The sequence below is a fragment of the Aquarana catesbeiana genome, linkage group LG04, assembly GCF_042186555.1.
Source record: "Aquarana catesbeiana isolate 2022-GZ linkage group LG04, ASM4218655v1, whole genome shotgun sequence".
NCBI classification, from domain to species: domain Eukaryota; kingdom Metazoa; phylum Chordata; class Amphibia; order Anura; family Ranidae; genus Aquarana; species Aquarana catesbeiana.
Genome location: NC_133327.1, coordinates 518,810,031 through 518,831,043, shown reverse-complemented (window position 1 = coordinate 518,831,043; position 21,013 = coordinate 518,810,031). Strand labels below are relative to the sequence as shown.

Genomic DNA, 21,013 nt, shown 5'->3' with positions numbered 1-21,013 from the left:
CTTTTTTTTTGTAAAATACCTTAAATAGTTCACCTATTAAAAAAACTACCAATGCAGGTAAGGAGCGCCTGTAAATAATAACAATCTGTGCCGATTTGACCAAAGTTAAATAATACCCTTGCTATAGTTGTAGGCCATTTACTTACCTATCAAACCATGTCTGCAAAACTCCCAGAGATGGCACCTTCTTGTCCTGCCTTGTTGCTAGGACATTGCTAGGACACTTCCATCCATTCAAATCCCCTTGCATGTGCGCTCTCATCCTTGTCACAGTAGCTGTGAGCTCACTAATGCTGCAGTGGAGGAGATTCAGTAGTGGACCATGCATATGTGGGTTAGAGAGCTCTCGTCTGTGATGTAGAATGTGAGCAGTAACGGCTGGGAGTGTCTTAGCAATGCCCTAGCTACAAGGCAGGATATAGCAAGAACATCGTCTAACTTTAGTCAAGGCTGCACAGTTTTCTTTATCTACAGGCACCCCTTGCCTACATAGGCAGTATTTTGGTAATGGTGAACTAACGCTTTACTTTAAAGTGTTAAAGTTTATCCTTTACAGTATATACTCGAGTATAAGCCAACCCGAATATCAGCCGAGGCACCTAATTTTACCACAAAAAACTGGGAAGACATATTGACTCGAGTATAAGCCTAGGGTGGGAAATGCAGCAGCTACTGGGTAAACAATGCCCATCTGCAGCCTCACTGTGCCCATTTGCAGCCTCACTGTACCCATCTGCAGCCTCACTGTGCCCATCTACAGCCTCACTGTGCCCACCTGTCTCATCTGTGCCCATCTGCAGCCTCATTGTGCCCATCTGCAGCCTCACTGTGCCCACCTGTATCATCAGTGCCCATTTGCAGCCTCACTGTGCCCATCTGCAGCCTCATTGTGCCTATCTGCAGCACCACTGTACCCATCTGCAGCTTCACTGTGCCCATCTGCAGCCTCACTGTGCCCATTTGCAGCCTCATTGCGTCCATCTGCAGCCTCACTGTGCCCATCTGCAGCTGTACCTTTGATAACCAAAATAGCGAGTGTCTCCCGCTGTGTCATGCAGTCTGTTTGGCGGCCGTCCACTGTAACAAAGCCCCGCCTCCTCTTTATCCATGATAGACGGAACACTGACTCAGTTTCCCAGCACTGTATCAGTGTTCTGTCTATCACGGACGAGGAGGAGGCGGGGCTTTGTTACAGTGGACGGCCGCCAAACAGACTGCATGACACAGCGGGAAACACCCGCTGTTTTGGTTATCAAAGGTACAGCTGCAGATGGGCACAGTGAGGCTGCACCCTCACTCAAGACCCTCACTCGAGTATAAGCAAAGGGGGGCTTTTTCAGCATAAAAAATGTGCTGGAAAGGTCGGCTTATACTCGAGTATATAAAGTATGTCCTTTCAGCCCCACTGTGCCCATCTGCAGCTTCACTGTGCCCATCTGCAGCCTCACTGTGCCCATTTGCAGCCTCATTGTGTCCATCTGCAGCCTCACTGTGCCCATCTGCAGCTGTACCTTTGATAACCAAAATAGCGAGTGTCTCCCGCTGTGTCATGCAGTCTGTTTGGCGGCCGTCCACTGTAACAAAGCCCCGCCTCCTCTTTATCCATGATAGACGGAACACTGATTCAGTTTCCCAACACTGTATCAGTGTTCTGTCTATCACGGACGAAGAGGAGGCGGGGCTTTGTTACAGTGGGTGGCCGCCAAACAGACTGCATGACACAGCGGGAGACACTCGCTATTTTGGTTATCAAAGGTACAGCTGCAGATGGGCACAGTGAGGCTGCACCCTCACTCAAGATCCTCACTCGAGTATAAGCAGAGGGGGGCTTTTTCAGCATAAAAAATGTGCTGAAAAGGTCGGTTTATACTCGAGTATATACAGTATGTCCTTCTTTCTGTCAATTTATGCAACTGTGCCCGTCTGCTGTAGCTAGGTGTTTTATTGTTATTTAACAAATGTGCGGCGCTAAGTCCAAACAGTGAATAAATAAATGAAATAACTATAATATATATATATATATATATATATATATATTTTTTTTTTTTTTACACAAATCTACTGAAAACTGTATAATAAATATATCCTGTGAAACAAATACCAAAAACGTGCAAATAACATTCAATTATTTATAATGTCCACAATAAAGTGCAAGTGCTCTGAGTGCTGCACAATATCCTTAATATATAGATTGAATCAGAATCTTTAACAGTCCATCATAAAGACATGAATAAAAGTGATACTGGTGCCTTCATGCAGTGTGCACACAATCCTAGTATACCCCTCCACCAGATGTACCCTCACCGTAAGGGCTTTGTATAAAAGCCTGTAGTTCTTTCCTGTGTTAACTATTTGGCTCAAATTACGGATCCAGAACAACTCCTTCCTCCTGGTTACCAGTGACCTCCTCTTATATATGTCACATGTAGAAACAACAGAGGCTTGCAATAGTGTGATATTGTTTCAAAAAGATTTATTACAACTAAAACTCCACAAAATTACACTCACATTTCATAATAAAAAACACGCCTTAGTATACTCATATAAATTGGGGTGATGGTGTCACCTGAAACGGGATCTGCAGCCCCAGTCAGCGGCACTCACCCCGTCCTAAGCCTGTGCTCTAAAACACTTCCTGATTCCTTTCACGTCAGCCGATCAAACTACTCCTACCAGTTTCGTCACTATCTCGTGACTATATATGTATTTTTTTTTTATAGTTGTTTCATCTATTTATTCACTGTTTGGTCTTAGCACCGCACATTTGTTATATAATTTTGTATTGTCACATTCAGGGAAGTGTGGGGAATGCTGGCAGCTGTCTATTTTATTTTACTTTAAAAAAAAAAATAGCAACAATTTTGAAAAAAACGCAATATTTTTTACTTTTTGCTATAATAAATATCCCCCAAAAATATATAAAAAAACAATTTTTTTCCTCAGTTTAGGCCGATATGTATTCTTCTACATATTTTTGGTAAAAAAGCCGCAATAAGTGCATATTGATTGGTTCGCGCAAAAGTTATAGCATCTACAAAATAGGGGATAGATTTATGGCATTTTTATTATTTATTTAATTATTTTTACTAGTAATGGCGGCGATCAGTGATTTTTAGCGGGTCTGCGACAGAACAGACACCTAACTGACATTTTTTACACGTTTTTGGGAACCAGTGACATTATTACAGAGTAATCAGTGCTGCAAATATGCACTGTTATTGTACTAATGACACTGGCAGGGAAGGGGTTAACATCAGGAGCGATCAAAGGGTTAAATGTGCTCCCTGGGTGTGTTTACAACTGTATGGGGGAAACACACTGACTGGGGAAACACACAGATTCGTCTTCCTGCATAGCAGAAAGACAGGATCTGTGTGATCTTCCCTGACAGAACAGAGATTTGAATTGTTTACACAGGCAGATCACCGTTCTGTCACTGCGGGGAACGATCGTGGGTGGCCGGCGGACATTGAGTCCGCCCCACTCGCTGATTGGCTCCTCGTTTTCCAGCGGGCACGTGCGCGAGCCTACAAATCGCTGCGTACGAGCCGACGTACAATCACAGCGAATTGCGGGATTGAGCGACATTGCCGCAGTATAACTGCGGTGGCTGGTCCTTAAGCAGTTGAGCAAGGTGTTTTGTAAAGCTTCCTCCTCAGTGGAGGTGTGCATACTAAAGTAGAGTTTGTGGCTCCCTCTAAATACTCATGAACCAGAGTTTACTGACAATAGATTGTGAGTTGTGAATAAGGATGATCATATACATCATTCCCTAAAATGATGAGTGGGGAGATACCTGGCTATTTTCATTTTACTTTAGGACCTCATTCACCTGGGTGTACCTATCTTTTGTACGCAGGGGATGCACAGGTATTTCGTGCATCCACGTGCAGATAGTCCCCATTCATGTCTATTAAGATGCAACAGCTGCACTGACGCAGCCACTGGACAAATTTGACAGCCATGCAGGTGCACGCTGTCTACGTTTGGGGGGCACACACCGCTACAGCTGTCAAATTGGGGCAGTAGCTGTGTCCATGCAACCACTGCATTTCGGTAGGCATGGAAAACTGCATGCAGATTTACTGAACACCTGTGCATCTTGTGTGGGCAAAGGCAGCCCTTTGCACGGGTGTATGGATAGGTATGCTCATGTGAATGAGGCCTAAAATCTGCTTCATACATGTGCAGTGCATTAATACACACATGCTAATGTGCGTTAGGGTGTATGCTATCATGTGTTGCATTAACCTCCCTGGCGGTAATACCGAGTCTGGCTCGGGGTGAATTTTCAGTACCAAAAGCGGTAACCCCGAGCCAGACTCGGGATCGCATCGCAGCATCCAGGAAGAGCTTACTTACCTTGTCCCCTGGATCCTGCGATGTCTCCCCGCAGTGTGAGCGGCTCGTCCTCCGCTCGATCCATCATGGAGCCGGGCTCCATTCCCTGAGAGCGTTGCGACGCACGGGGACAGAGAATGGCGACAAAATCAAAAAGTGAAACACACACAATTCCTACAGTATACTGTAATCTTACAGATTACATTACTGTATGTAATTATTTCACATCCCCTTTGTCCCTAGTGGTTTCTCCAGTGCCCTGCATGCATTTTTATTTTATAAAAACTGTTCTTTCTGCCTGGAAACTGGAGATTGTCCATAGCAACCAAAACTGTCCCTTTACATCAAAAGTGTTTTTAGAGCAGCTAGAAAACAGCGATAATAAATTAGAATCACTTGCAGAATTGAGTGATATTGATTTGTGGGGAGATCCGTCATCAAACACTGAAAGTAATGACAGCGACAATTCTGCAACTGAGCAAATTTCAGTGTTTTTGATTTGAATATTTTATTATTATTATTATTATTATTATTATATTATTATTTGGTATAATTATTTATAGTTATTTATTATATTATAATTTATGATTTTGTGTTTCAAACTTTATCACACCCGAGATGTCTACTAGACTCTGGTTTGGACAGATATAAGTGTGTTATTGCTAAAAATTACAGGCCTACAATAAAAAAACGCCAAATTTCCATGCAAAATAATTGTACCGCTTTCAGCACCTAAAATCTGACATAATCATACCGCCAGGGAGGTTAAGACAACGCATTCATTTTGAATAAGCTGCCAGCATTGCTCCCAACTGTCCCTGATTCCGAGGGGCTGTCCCTCATTCAGAACAAAGTCCATCTGTCCCTCTTTCCTCCTCATTTGTCCATCATTTTGGTCTGATCTATATAGTTGTATATAAAATACACTACTTATCTATCAGAAAGTGTTTCTCAGTGCTAAACCTTTCATCTAATTTCTAATGTGCTGCATTTGTACATTCCAAAAGCTAAAATAAAGGAATAGTAGTGGTAAAAAAAAGCATTTGTAGATTTAACCAATCATTTTTTTAGTAAAAATATCCTTTAAGGGGGCGTGGCAGGGGGTGTGTCCTATCCCTACATACTTTTGCTAATAGGTGTCCCTTATTATCATGTCAGAAAGTTGGGAGGTAGGTGCCAGCGTACTCCAGCATACCAGTAACTACACCTGACCCATTTTTAGTAGTGCACTACTGCATGTTTGGACACAGTGCAACACAGGTACATTGTTTTAGTGTGTTGGGAGTACTTTCAAAATAAATGTCACAACAGTGCATTACTGCATGCATTACTATGGCGCTGCATTACTGCAACAGGAAAGTGTGAACTCAGCCTGAAAAACTGTTGCATAAAAAAAAAAAAAAAAAACTGACAGTGGCATACATGTGGCACTATAAAAATCTTTATTCTTCTAACGAGCAGGGCTCTCTGATTCCTACTGTGTTATATTGTATTGTAATTGTACTGTCTGCCCTTATGTTGTAAAGCGCAGCATAAACTGTCGGCGCTATATAAATCCTGTATAGTAATAAATTATTTTCCATAAAGGATCAGGACCTGATCTAGAATAGCCATACACATAGCTATTTGTGATCGATCTATGTACAAGCAATCACAAACAAATCAATCAAATGAGTGGCTCCACCTGTTTGAGGCACTCCTTATCGCAAATTACAACTTATTTAGGAAATAATTGACAAGCTTTTTTTTACCTGCAGTTACCCAAGGGCATAAGAAGATGCACATTTTCATGACCATTTTCCGAATTGTAGATGTCTGATGAATGGTGAAATGTGTCAAAAATGCATCTTCATCTTCATCTTCATCATCAAAGGCACATCATCAAAGGCACAAGTTCAGCTCTCGAGCTAAACCATTCTTCTTTATTTGTACTATTTGTAATGTAAACACACAGTTAAATATTTTAGCAAAGGAAGGAAGTTTTAAAGGAAATGTAAAAAAATCTATAGATAACTGCCTTTGTTGTCAATTTAAAACTTCCAGTAGCTTTAAAGTGTATCAGGGTATTGTTAGCTAAAATATTTTTATATAGTTTCTGGCTACAGTAGTGAAGAGCAAGGATGTCAGTTAGGTTGTTTGCATCCAGTATAGAGAGATTCACCCCTTATATGTGTGAAAGCGAGGTACAATTCAAAATTATGAGTTGATATCGGCATAAGGATAGGCGGGTGATCTTCCAATGGGGACAACTGTCTAAGAGAGGACTTTCCTTGATTTTGACAGATTTTCCTGAAACAACCCTTTTTCTTTTTAAAAAAAAATATAACTGAAATATTAAACCTTGATTTAAAGCTTCTTCTGCTTATTTAAAGTGGACCTTAAGTAATGTTTTCAACTTTCCATCTATTAAATCTTTTGCCCTTTTTGTTTTAACTTTGGATAGTAAAACATTTTTTTTTCTGCCAGTAGATAACTTATACAGCCCACTTCCTCTTTCTTGTCTGGTAAAAAGCCTAGGTGTATGAAATCGTGTACAGCTCTCTCTCTTTCACTCTCATGAGAGTTTTCCAGGAAGGGAGGAGGGATGAGTCATAAGAGGACCAATGAGAGCTGCAGAGCTGGAGGCGTGTGTCTGTGTAAATCCAGGAAGTGAACAGGCAGCAGCTTCAGATGCCCACAGTTAAAATGGTTGCAGCCAGAATCAATGGAGGGAGAATTCTGCAGCATATTTGGCAAGTACAGAATCACAGTATATATAAAATAATATGCAAAGTGGTTGGAGGAAAGCTTCAGAATGGCAAAGATGTTTTTATTACAAATTATGTGAGCAGGCTGCAGTTCCTCTTTAAGAATAGACTTGGGAAACCTAGTCATTTAAACAAATTAAATTCATCACATAAGAGAATCATAATAAATAGGGCAACATTTTTTATATCTGAATAGTTTTTGGAATAGTTACCATTCTGGAATCTTAACAGATTGTTTCAGTTGAGGACTTTTTCACATTAAAATCATACTCCAATTGTGACTGAACCCTTGTAATAATTTTCAGGTATCAGGGAACCCCAAATAAGACTAATGCATTAGATTCATTGGGAAAATGCCTCTTACATTGGTGGAGATAAATGGGAAGAATGCCTCCCTAAGGCTTGGTTCACACTTGTGCAATGCAGGAACCCTGCAAATCCACTGCGGGTTCCCGCATCGCACCCGACTCGCACGGCAGTTCACACTGCCATATGCGAACTGCTGGGAGTGTCCATACAATGTTAATGACACCCCCATTTCAGCTCGCATATTTCACTGCAAACTGACAGTTGGGATATGAATAGGATTGCATGGGTTTGAACACAACCAATGCGATCTGATTCTTGTGCGGACCAAAAAGAGGGTCCTGTGCGAGTTTGGTCCGAATGCGATCTATCTCTATGGCTGAAATCGCATCGCACGGACATCGCATGTGATTTGCACTGCAGTGTGGTGTGAGTCACATGCGATCTCGCACCATGAACAAATATGAACCGGGACTTAAGGCCCGTACACATGATCAGAAAATCATACGAAAAATACCGCATTCGAAGCGATCGTACGATAATCTGATCATTAGTACAGGAGATTTGGGGGAGTATGAGAGCAATAGTGGTTAAGTTAAGCATACATAGTTGAATATATTTTTTTAAACCAACTTTTAGTGTCAGTACTTGAAAAATATAGAAATAGTTGCAGACAAACGGGTGATCCTCTCTTGTAAAAAATATATAATAATAGAATCCTCAGCATTGTAAGGCCCATAGAACAACTAATGCCCTGTGCACACGGTCGGATTTTCCAACAGAAAATGTGTGATAGGACCTTCCGACCGTGTGCAGGCTCCATCACACATTTTCCATCGGAATTTCCGACACACAAAGTTTGAGAGCTTGCTATAAAATTTTCCGACAACAAAATCTGTTGTCGGAAATTCCGATCGTGTGTACACAAATCCGACACACAAAGTGCCACGCATGCTCAGAATAAATTAAGAGACGAAAGCTATTGGATACTGCCCGGTTTATAGTCCCGACTTACGTGTTTTACGTCACCGCATTCAGAACGATCGGATGTTCCGACAACTTTGTGTGACAGTGTGTATGCAAGACAAGTTTGAGCCAACATCCGTCGGAAAAAATCCATCAATGTCCGACCGTGTGTACAGGGCATAAGTCTATATTGCAGCCACTATGTTTTAACAATGGAAATGAAGCTATTCTCACAATGGGTTGTAATAACAACATACAATAAAAGAATAATATGCAAGAAAAGGCACATGCAATAACAATATGTTTAAACATAAATCTGAACAATATACACATGTGATGACTATGTTAGTTTAATAATCTATGCCTCTGTGCCTCTATCAGAAACATGATAAGGTAGGAAGGTCTGAATTCGGATCATTCCATTAAAGATCAGGTTACTGCACAGAGGTATTGTGCAGGTGGAAAGGGACAGCCCAGATATAAAGCCTTTATTGAGCTGTTAATCAGCTTGTTCATGCACTGTGTGTTTAGCCTAGCTGATGTCACTGTCTGCTCGGATTACTGATCATATACAGATCACGCCAAACTATTGTGATTAAAAAGAAATGTAGTAAAGTAAAGGTTAATTACAAGCAAAGCACAACATTTTGCAATGCAAGCCAGTAGAATAGCTGTTTGTTTTGCATACATTTCATAGGGTTACCACTTTATCCCTTGTAAATAAATACATTGAAATAACACAAGTTTTGGGGCTAATTAAGATGATAAGTAATTAATCTACTTAAGGTTGTACCTGCATCAGTGTTCATTTTGGCAGCAAATTTTGATTAAGTTTTAGTCTTAAGACTAAAATGACATTTTAGTTTTAGTCCCATTTAAGTCTTCTGCAATTGTTTTAGTCGTATTTAGTCGAATAAATCTCCAGTACATTTTAGTCGACTAAAGCTCATTTTAGTTGTCTAAAATCTAATGGGTGTAATTGATTTGTATTTGTAATTTGATTAGTTAAACATTTCTCTACAATTTCCAAACTCATTATATACTGCTGGAGTGAAAAATCAAATATGTTATTATTAATGGTATTGAGGTATGAGCATGCACTACAGACCAGTGTTAATTTTGAAGTCAAATTTCAATTTAGTTTTAGTCTTAGCCTTTTGACTAAAATGGCATTTTAGTTTTAGTCCCCATTTTAGTCTTTTGACTAAAATGCCATTTTAGTTTTAGTCGTATTTTAGTCATCTCAATTGTTTTAGTCATATTTTAGTCATCTCAATTGTTTTAGTTTTAGTCGTATTTTAGTCATCTCAATTGTTTTAGTTTCAGTCATATTTTAGTCATCTCAATTGTTTTAGTCATATTTTAGTCATCTCAATTGTTTTAGTTTTAGTCATATTTTAGTCATCTCAATTGTTGTAGTTTCAGTCGTATTTTAGTCATCTAAAATAGAATTCATTTGATTAATGTTTGAGTTTAAATTGATATTAAAGTCTTGTTTTTTTATTAAGAAAAAATAATAAACATGTCATATTTACCTGCTCTGTTGCAGTGGTTTTGCACAGAGCAGCCCGGATCCTCCCTCTTCTTGGTACCCACGTTGGCACTCCTGGCCCCTTCCTAACTATGAGGCACCTGAGCTGACCTGCTGCTCTGTATGTCCATTCACACATGGAGCCTTGGCTTGGCCCCATCCCCTCCATATCCTGATTGGCTCACTGGCTGTGATTGACAGCAGCAGGAGCCATTGCCAAAAGGTAATCAGGCGTGTGAGTCCCCAGAGAGGCAAGGCTTTTATGGACATCGCTGGATCGAGAGGGGGCTCAGGTAAGTATTAGGGGGGCTGGGGGGCTGCTGCACACAAAAGTTTTTTTTTTTACCTTCATGCATAGAATACATGAAGGTACAAAAAACTTGTGCCTTTACAATGACTTTAACCTTTTCCCTGTTATCAATGCATGGCTTATATCAGCTGCAGTGGCAGCATTCACTTCTTTAGCTTACTGTTAGGTTTCTAGTGGAACTGATTCTGATTTTGAACACACTCGCTCACTGTGTCCATTCATTCATAACTGAAGCATAGTAAACTAAGTTTACTATGCTTCGGTTTGTCAATAAGTAGGAAGCCACTCAGCACAGACCAATTTGATCACTGACGCCTGCAGATGTGGCTGCAGAGAAAGACATGTGTGTTTGAGCTTCGGGGTGTACGCCGTAATGCAGTCGGCTGCACACACCTATGATGCCCAGCATATTTACAGCCTCTCACCATTCATGTACATGGGGCCTATATTGATTGTCAGAGAAAGTAAGAATATCCAGTTATATTGGTATAGGGGTATATGGATCTGGGAACAAGACATTCTGCATGAAGACAAAGCAGCCACAAGGGTCTTAATCTTAAATGTTCTACTTCTGCTTCAAAGTGGAATTGCTACTAAACTGTTTGTATAGAAGTGTTACAACCTCTGTCTGGTTTTTATTTCTGCGCCCCCTGTCGGGGAAATTTTCACTTGATTGTTGTCCTATCATTGAGGAAAGAAATGACGGAAAATATCTCCAATAGGGGCACACACTGCCATAAATTTAGACATTGGGAAATGTAGACTTGGTGCATGCTATCTAAAACTGAAAAAAAAGGCATTTGATTAAGTCCTGTTTTAAACTTGATGTTTAAATACTGCTATCTCCCCAATGGGACACCGATGACAAAAAAAGAAAAAAACTGACAGGAGTTATAACTCTTGCTTACTCCAAATTATTTGGTGGAGGGGGGTTATGGTGTGGGGTTGTTTTTCAGAGGTTGGGCTTGGCCCTTAAGACCCCTTTCACACCGAGCCGCCCCGGGTGTCAGTGGTACCGTCGTTTTAGCAGCGCTATTCGCCCTCTAGCAGAGCAGTTTTAATCCCCCGCTAGCGGCCGAAAAGGGGTTAAATCCACCCACAAAACGCCGCCAGAGCGGCGTTTTGCCGGCAGTATCGCAGCGCTGCCCCATTGATTTCAATGGGGAGCAGCGGTGGAGGAGCGGTGGAGGAGCGGTGAGTTCACCGCTCCTTCACCACTCCAAGGAAGCTGCTGGCAGGACTTTTTCTGATGCCCTGCCAGCGCACCACTACAGTGTGAAAGCCCGAGGGCTTTCACACTGGAGTGTATGGAACAGCTGTTTTAGGGCGATTTGCAGGCGCTATTTTTAACGATATAGTGCCTGCAAAACGCCCCCAGTGTGAAAGGGGTCTTAGTTTCAGTGAAGGGAACACTTAAGGTGTTAGCATACCAAAATATTTTGGTCAATTTCATGCTCCCAACTTTGTAGGAACAGTTTGGGGATGGCCCTTCCTGTTCCAACATGAATACATATCAGTGCACAAAGCAAGGTCCATAAAGACATGGATGAGCGAGCATGGAGTGGAAGAACTTGACTGGCCTGCACAGAGTCCTGATCTCAACCCAATAGAAAACCTTTGGGATGATTTAGAACAAAGACTGCGAGCTAGGCCTTCTCGTCCACATCAGTGCCTGACCTCAGAAATGCGCTTCTGGAAGAATGGTCAAACATTTCCATAGACACACTCCTAAACCTTGTGGACAGCCTTCACAGAAGAGTTGAAGCTGTTATAGCTGCAAAGGGTGAGCCAACTCAATGATGAACCCTACGGACTAAGACTGGGATGCCATTAAAGTTTGTGTGCATGTAAAGGCAGGTGTCCCAATACTTTTGGTATGGTAATATAGTGTGTATATATATATATATATATATATATATATATATATATATATATATATATACAGTTGTGCTCATAAGTTTACATATCCTGGCAGAATTTATGATTTCTTGGCCATTTTTCAGAGAATATGAATGATAACACAAAAACTTTTCTTTCACTCATGGTTAGTGTTTGGCTGAAGCCATTTATTATCAATCAACTGTGCTTACTCTTTTTAATTTATAATGACAACAGAAACTACCCAAATGACCCTGATCAAAAGTTTACATACCCCAGGTCTTAACCACTTCAGCCCCGGAAGGATTTACCCCCTTCCTGATCAGAGCACTTTGTACAATTTGGCACTGCGTCGCTTTAACTGCTAATTGCGCGGTCATGCAATGCTGTACCCAAACAAAATTTGAGTCCTTTTCTTCCCACAAATAGAGCTCGCTTTTGATGGTATTTGATCACCTCTGCCGTTTTTATTTTTTGCGCTATAAACGGAAAAAGACCGAAAATTTTGAAAAAAAATGATACTTTCTACTTTTTGTTATAAAAAAATCCAATAAACTCAATTTTAGTCAACATTTAGGCCAAAATGTATTCAGCCACATGTCTTTGGTAAAAAAAAATGTCAATAAGCGTATATTTATTGGTTTGCGCAAAAGTTATAGCGTCTACAAACTAGGGTACATTTTCTGGAATTTACACAGCTTTTAGTTTATGACTGCCTATCTCATTTCTTGAGGTGCTAAAATGGCAGGGCAGTACAACCCCCCCAAATGACCCCATTTTGGAAAGTAGACACCCCAAGGAAATTGCTGAGATGCATGTTGAGCCCATCGAAAATTCATTTTTTTTGTCCCAAGTGATTGAATAATGACAAAAAAAAAAAAATTACAAAAAGTTGTCACTAAATGATATATTGCTCACACAGGCCATGGGCATATGTGGAATTGCACCCCAAAATACATTTAGCTGCTTCTCCTGAGTACGGGGATACCACATGTGTGGGACTTTTTGGGAGCCTAGCTTCATACGGGGCCCCGAAAACCAATCACCGCCTTCAGGATTTCTAAGGGCGTAAATTTTTGATTCACTCCTCACTACCTATCACAGTTTCGAAGGCCATAAAATGCCAAGATAGCACAAACCCCCCCAAATGACCCCATTTTGGAAAGTGGACACCTCAAGCTATTTGCTGAGAGGTATAGTGAGTATTATGCAGGTCTCATTTGTTTTTGAAAATGAAGAAAGACAAGAAATTTTTTTTTTTCTTTTTTCAATTTTCAAAACTTTGTGAAAAAAAGTGAGGTCTGCAAAATACTCACTATACCTCTCAGCAAATAGCTTGGGGTGTCTACTTTCCAAAATAGGGTCATTTGGGGGGGTTGAACTGTCCTGGCATTTTATGCACAACATTTAGAAGCTTATGTCACACATCACCCACTCTTCTAACCACTTGAAAACAAAGCCCTTTCTGACACTTTTTGTTTACATGAAAAAATTTTTTTTTTTTGCAAGAAAATTACTTTGAACCCCCAAACATTATATATTATTTTAAAGCAAATGCCCTACAGATTAAAATGGTGGGTGTTTCTTTTTTTTTCACACAGTATTTGCGCAGCGATTTTTCAAACGCATTTTTTTGGGAAAAAACACACTTTTTTAAATTTTAATGCACTAAAACACACTATATTGCCCAAATGTTTGATGAAATAAAAAAGATGATCTTAGGCCGAGTACATGGATACCAAACATGACATGCTTTAAAATTGCGCACAAACGTGCAGTGGCGACAAACTAAATACATTTTAAAAAGCCTTTAAAAGCCTTTACAGGTTACCACTTTAGATTTACAGAGGAGGTCTACTGCTAAAATTACTGCCCTCAATCTGACCTTCGCGGTGATACCTCACATGCATGGTGCAATTGCTGTTTACATTTGACGCCAGACAGACGCTTGCGTTCGCCTTTGCGTGAGAGCAGGGGGGGGGGGACAGGAGAGCTTTTTTTTTTTTTTTTTCTTTATTTTTTTTTGCTTTTTTATCTTATTTTTAAACTGTTCTGTTCATTTTTTTAATTTTTTAATCATTTTTATTGTTATCTCAGGAAATGTAAATATCCCCTATGACAGCAATATGTAGTGACAGGTACTCTTTTTTGAAAAAATTGGGGTCTATTAGAACCTAGATCTCTCCTCTGCCCTCAAAGCATCTGACCACACCAAGATCAGTGTGATAAAATGCTTTCCCAATTTCCCAATGGCGCTGTTTACATCCGGCGAAATCTAAGTCATGAAATGCTCGTAGCTTCCAGTTTCTTAGGCCATAGAGATGATTGGAGCCATTCTGGTCTCTGATCAGCTCTTTGGTCAGCTGGCCCAATCACCGGCTGCATTCTCAGGTTCCCTGTTGGGACAGGAGAGCCAGAGAAAAACATGGAAGATGGTGGGGGGGGGCATTCCCTCCCACTGCTTGTAAAAGCAGTCTAGAGGCTAATTAGCCGCTAGGATTGCTTTTACATGAAAGCCGACCGCTGGCTGAAAGGAATGATACCAAGATGATACCTAAACCTGCAGGCATCATTCTGGTATAACCACTCAAAGTCCAGCAACATACCAGTATATGTTGCTGGTCCTTGTTGGGCATATATTGTAAACTTTTTTTTCATGCAGCCTGTGGGCTGAACGAAAAAAAGATATTGATCGGTGGGTATGCCCACCATTAGAATACCTCCCTTCATCCACCCACTTCTAATGATGGGCATACATGCACCGTTTATATATGCCGAAGCATGGGGGCATCTTCCCGCAAAAGGCAGGAGCAAATCGCTCCTCCACCCACTGCTGCCCCCACGCTTCGGCATATATGCTGAAGTATGCAACTGTGGTGGTGAAATCACCTCCGACAGCGCTGGAGTCATGGCTTTATGTATCGTGGGAGCAAATGCTGTTGCTGTCAAGATAAATGAATCCGCTCTGCAGCTGAATGGCGTACCTGCTAAGCAAATGATGGTTAACAATAAAACAAAGTAACGTTACAGTATAACAGTAAGACTTACCATACCTGCAAAGCAAATACAAAAAAAATAGTAAAAAATAAAACATTTAAACGCAACCTGTGCCTAAAATATATATATGCCGAAGCATGGGGGCATCCTCCCGCAAAAGGCAGGAGCAAATCGCTCCTCTACCCACTGCTGCCCCCACGCTTCGGCATATATGCTGAAGTATGTAACTGTGGTGGTGAAATCACCTCCGACAGTACTGGAGTCACGGCTTTATGTATCGTGGGAGCAAACGCTGTTGCTGTCAAGATAAATAAATCCGCTCTGCAGCTGAATGGCGTACCTGAAAACAAAAAAATGGTTACCAAACATGATAAAAACATAACAACAATAAAACATTGCAGAATAGAATACAGTAAAAAAGAGCAGAAAAATAGAGAGAGACTAGAGAGAGAGAACAATAAAACGACAACTATTTTTGGTTTTTATTATTTTATATTTTTTTGTGGTTTTTTTTACTTTTTTTTGTTTTTTTGTTTTTTTTTAACTTTTTTTGTAACTTTAACTTTTGTAACTGGTACCAGGTTTGGGTCTCTCAAAATGCGATGGCATCTTGGGAGACCCTGTGAAAGTGTGTCCTAGTCTGTGCAGTACTCTACCCTACGCTAATACTCAACTAGTGTATGGTAGCGTTCAAAACATTCACCAATGCAAAGACCAGGATTGTCAGGACAGAAGGGACAATAATACCGGGTGTTACGCCTAAATCCGCGCTTGCTGCAGACATGACATCTTTTTTGGGGGGCTCGTTGGGTAGGGGTACTCGGGAGGACATAAAGAAAATGCCTCTCATGCAGCCGGCCTACTGCATTTGGTTGGGGAAGGTGAGGTGGAGCACCGTCTGGAAACAGAAGGGCTCTGACGATCTCTTCCTGGAATTTAAGGAAGGATCCAGTCCATCGTGAAGCTCTGTATAGCACATAAGCATTCAGCAAAGCCAATTGAAATAAATAAACATACACTTTTTTGTACCAGAGTCTGGCCTTACGGGCAACTAGGTACGGCGCCAACAACTGGTCGTTGAGGTCCACCCCTCCCATATTTTGGTTATATTCGTGGACACAGAGGGGTTTCTCCACAACACCAGTCGCCGTAGTAATTTGGACTGTCGTGTCTGCATGAAGGGAGGTAAGAACGAAAACATTCTTATTGTCCCTCCACTTCATAGCGAGCAAATTATTACACTGCAAGCAGGCTCTCTCCCCCAGCCTAAGACGGGAATCTACAGGCCGCTGGGGAAAGCCCCGGCGATTAGGTTGCACGGTGCCGCATGCTCCAATCTGATGATCAAAAAGGTGACTAAAAAGTGTCACGCTTGTGTAATAATTGTCCACGTACAAGTGGTACCCCTTTCCGAATAAGGGTGACACCAAGTCCCACACTATCTTGCCAGCACTTCCTATGTAGTCAGGGCAGTTTGTCGGCTCTACGTGACTATCTTTGCCCTTGTAAACCATAAAACTACATGTTTAGCCTGTGGCCCTGTCACAGAGCTTATACATCTTGACCCCGTATCTGGCACGCTTGCTGGGAAGGTACTGTTTGAATGACAAGTGGCCAGAAAACTTAATCAGGGACTCATCAACGCAGACAACTTGATGGGGAGTAAACAAGTCTGCAAAATGTTGGTTGAAGTGGTTTACGAGGGGCCGAATTTTGTAGAGCCGATCGTATTCAGGGTCTCCACGAGGACGACAGAGTTCATTGTTGTTGAAGTGCATGAACCACAAAATCTGCTCGTATCGTGCCCTGGCCATGGAAGCAGAGAACACGGGCATATGGTAAATTGAGTCAGTGGACCAATATGACCGCAACTCACTCTTTTTATTTATGCCCATGTTGAGGGAAAGGCCCAGAAAGATCTTAAATTCGGAAACCGTAATTGGTCTCCAATCTCTGGCAAGGGAGGACTGGGGAATAGTGGCGATGTGTTGACCAGCGTATAAATTGCTTTGGTCCACAATAGATCTATAGAGATCTTCGATGAAAAACAGCGAATAAAAATCCAGTGGCGTAAAATCAACTGTTTCCACCTGAATTCCGGGTTGGCCAGTGAATGGGGGAAGTACGGGTGCTGCAGAAGTGGTGGGTACCCAATTCGGATTGGCGAATGCAGCAGGAAGGGCACTATGGGCACGACGGGCCTGTGTTCGTCTTCTTGGTGGCAGCGGGACACTACTTGTGCTTGCCACCTCACCAGCTTGAACTGCACTTATGGGACTCGCCACGTCACCACGTGATACTGCAGTGCTGGATGTACGACCAGGGTGTACTAGGCCGCTGCTGCTTGCCAGTTCACCAGAAGGAATAGCGGCGCTAGTACTGCTCTGCTCCATACGAGAGCCCTGCGGTTCTTGCACTTCAAAGACAGAAGAAGAAGATCGGGGTCTGGTATGCCTGACCTTGGCAGGGACCACAACTCCGTTGTCAGAGCTATCTGTCATGGAGCCACTGTCGTCTACAGGATCGTATTCTGAGCCTGAATCTGACAGATGAGTGACATCCTCTTCACTATCTGTCATGCTCAGAAACGTGTAGGCCTCTTCACTAGTGTACCTTCGATTTGCCATTTTTGGCTCTAAATTTAGGGGTACACTAGTGAGACTCACAGGCAAAAAAGCTCCTGACTGTTAGCTACTGATTCAAAATGCTACCAAAAAACTGTTAGAGATCGCAGGGATCAGGCCTGACTCTGCGAACGCTGCAGTTATGTGTGCTTAGTGTTTTGTAAGTGTCAGTGATCGATCGATACTGCACTTGGGTGGGCTGGGCAGGGCTGGGCCGAGGGGCAAAACGCAGGTGCTAGCAGGTATCTGGGCTGATCCCGCTAACACTGCATTTTTGGGAACCCTAAACTGCTGGGGACGCTAGTATAGATCTGATCGGATCAGATATCGAGCCGTTCAGATACTATAGCACTAAGGGAGGTGTATGCTGCGTGCGTGGGTGTTAGCAGTACTGGCGCTAAACTGACGCTGCCTGGGGCAACGCAGACCTTATCTGACCCTAAAAACGTAACTTATATCACCGCCGGGCAATAAGGGGGTTAAACCTTTACAAGGTAATAAATGGCGGGTGCCCTAAAACTATAATAAACTATAAAAAACAAACTAACTAACCAGCTTCACCCGTAACACTTTTACGGTGATCACTGGTGAAAGGGTTAACTAGCGGGCAATCAGGGGGTTAAAACCTTTAGTAGGTAGTACATGGGGGTCCCTGTCGCTATAAAACGCTGACGGCGAACCTATATACTTACCTCCCTAACTAGCGTCACCTGTGTCACTAATACAGCGATCAGAAAAACGATCGCTTAGGGACACTGGCGACAGGGGGTGATCAAGGGGTTAACCTTTATTAGGGGGGGTTAGGGGGGTACCCTAGACCTAAAGGGGGTACCCCAGACCTAAAGGGGGCTAACCCTAACTGCCCTAACACTTATAACTGTCACAAACTGACACCAATGCAAAAAAAAATCTGCTATTGGTGTCACTGTGACAGGAGGTACAGGGGGGTGATCGGGGGGTGATCGGGGGGTGACTGGGGGGTGAAAAGTGTGCCTGCGTGTTCTACTGTACGTGTAGTGTTGTGCAAACTCACATTGATGTCTTCTCTCCTCGGCGCCGCAACGAAAAAGACCGGCTCAAGGAGAGATGACATCACTTTCTCTGCCTCTGTTTACATTACAGAGGCAGAGGAAGGATTTCATTCGCCGGGAGTGATCGCGAGGGGGTGGCCACGAATGGATGGCCTCCCCCTCACCTCTGATCGCCCAGAAACAAATGCCGGCCGCCTCTGGCACCGGGGGGGGTCCAATCGGACCCCCCGACCGTGGGAGGCAGATCACGTACCAGGTACGTGATTTTGCCTGCCCGTGCCATTCTGCCGCAGTATATCTGCGTGAGGCGGTCGGCAAGTGGTTAATACTGTGTATTGCCCCCTTTAACATCAATGACAGTTTGAAGTCTTTTGTGGTATTTGTGGATAAGGCTCTTTATCTTCTCGAATGGCCCATTCCTCTTGGCAAAAAGCCTCCAGTTCCTGTAAATTCTTGGGCTGTCTTGCATGAACTGTACGTTTGAGATCTCCCCAGAGTGGCTCAATGATATTGAGGTCAAGAGACTGAGATGGCCACTCCAGAACCTTCACTTTATTCTGCTGTAGCCAATGACAGGCCGGCTTGGCCTTGTGTTTTGGATCATTGTCATGTTGGAATGTCCAAGTACGTCCCATGTGCAGCTTCCTGGCTGATGAATGCAGTATTTCAGTATTTTTTGATAACAGACTACATTCAACTTTGTAGCTCACACATGCCCAAAACCTCTGTGTTTCTTGTTATCATTCATATGATATCATTCTGAAAAATGGCCAAGAAATCATTCTGCCAGGGTATGTAAACTTATGAGCACAACTGTAATATATATATATATATATATATATATATATATATATATATATATATATATATATAGGCATATACCCACTTGTGTACAGGATTGTGTAGCAAAAAATAGCCTTTTAATGTTTACAGATGTTTAGATACAGCATCTTGGCACCAATGTGTCCAGAGTAATACATTTACATATTAATTTACATATTAATCCATAGATATTGATTGGCTTATAAGTAGGTGTTTTGAAATCCATTTTAGAGTTGTCATTGATCCATTGAGATTGTGCCTCACTATGCTTTTGCTAATGTTGTTACTGGAAGCATTTGTTTCCTGGCCCTTTAAAACACCTGCTGGTTCTCAAATTGGGCTCATTGGGCTCAAAGTTATTGTGTCGGTTACTATTGTCATATAAGTCTGCCTATTTATTTTCTCCAGAAGTGGGGGCTCACGGAAAAGAGCTGACATCTCCACCAGTCTAAGTCCAAAGATCTACTGCTGGAGTAAAAAATTAAACCTTTTGCTATAAATTATGAGACCTGTAACCAACTAGCATACCATCACACCCAACAAGATGCAATAGTTCTTGACACAGAAGTAACTGAAATTTTAAATAGGGCTTTTGGACTTCACGAATAAGTGTTACAACGTGCTTTTTTCTGTTTGCAGCTTCTACATAAGAATGGAAAAATTGCAATACTTAATGGTACATCTGATGGAGAAGAGACCGTTGAAGTGATCATACAGGCTGAGGATATAAATGGATTTCAGGAGGAAGAGGTAGCAAAAGAGGGTATGTACGTGACTTGCTGTAATTATTTCACCGTGTGTTTAAAGGAAAAATATATACCATTGCTACATAACCCATTTTGCAATTTAATGTAACTGAACATTAACTTTGCATTTCTATTTGCTGCCAGGTGTGAGTTTCTAAAACAAAAAAAAATCAAGTGTTGCTCCCTTCCATGGTAACAGTACAGTACATGGCTGGTATATCTTGGTTGGTCCATGTTTTTTTTTCTCAGAACTATTCACAGAGCTTGAGGTACCATTTCAGGCATCTCTTTTATTAAGAGGCTTCAGGATGATATACTGGCCAAGGTTCCAAACAGGGGCTGGAGATGCAACACCATACTTTTTACAGCTCTGGAACTGTGATTATAGTAGACAGGCTATCTAAATAACAGAAGCTGCGAATCTGCAGACATGCTTGCCAAAATCCTTGCAAGCACTTGTGTATGATTGAGGGATTGAAAAAAAACAGAAAGTGTTTAAAACTTACTTTGTCACAGCCCTCTCCTCCTTGCAGGGCATAGCCCTTTCCTATTCTAGGAGTGTCTAATTGCTTTCTGTGCTGACACAGCAAATCTCTCTTTATAACTCTTTATAGAGCTGCTGGTGTAGGAGTGAAGGTGAACACTGTAAAATGTAACATGAATCCCAATCACGACACTACCTGCCTGGAGTTTGCATGTTCTCCCTGTGCCCGC

At 41.9% G+C, this 21,013-nt stretch overlaps 1 protein-coding gene across 1 annotated transcript in view; it reads left to right on the top strand.

Moving 5' to 3' along the window:
* The window catches only part of AKAP12 (A-kinase anchoring protein 12), a 228,060-nt gene that overhangs the window by 153,015 nt on the left and 54,032 nt on the right, over nucleotides 1–21,013 (top strand). Inside the window, exon 3 of the mRNA XM_073627778.1 lies at nucleotides 20,193–20,316. Coding sequence (XP_073483879.1) covers nucleotides 20,193–20,316 — 124 coding nt within the window. The remainder of the gene's footprint in view (nucleotides 1–20,192; nucleotides 20,317–21,013) is intronic.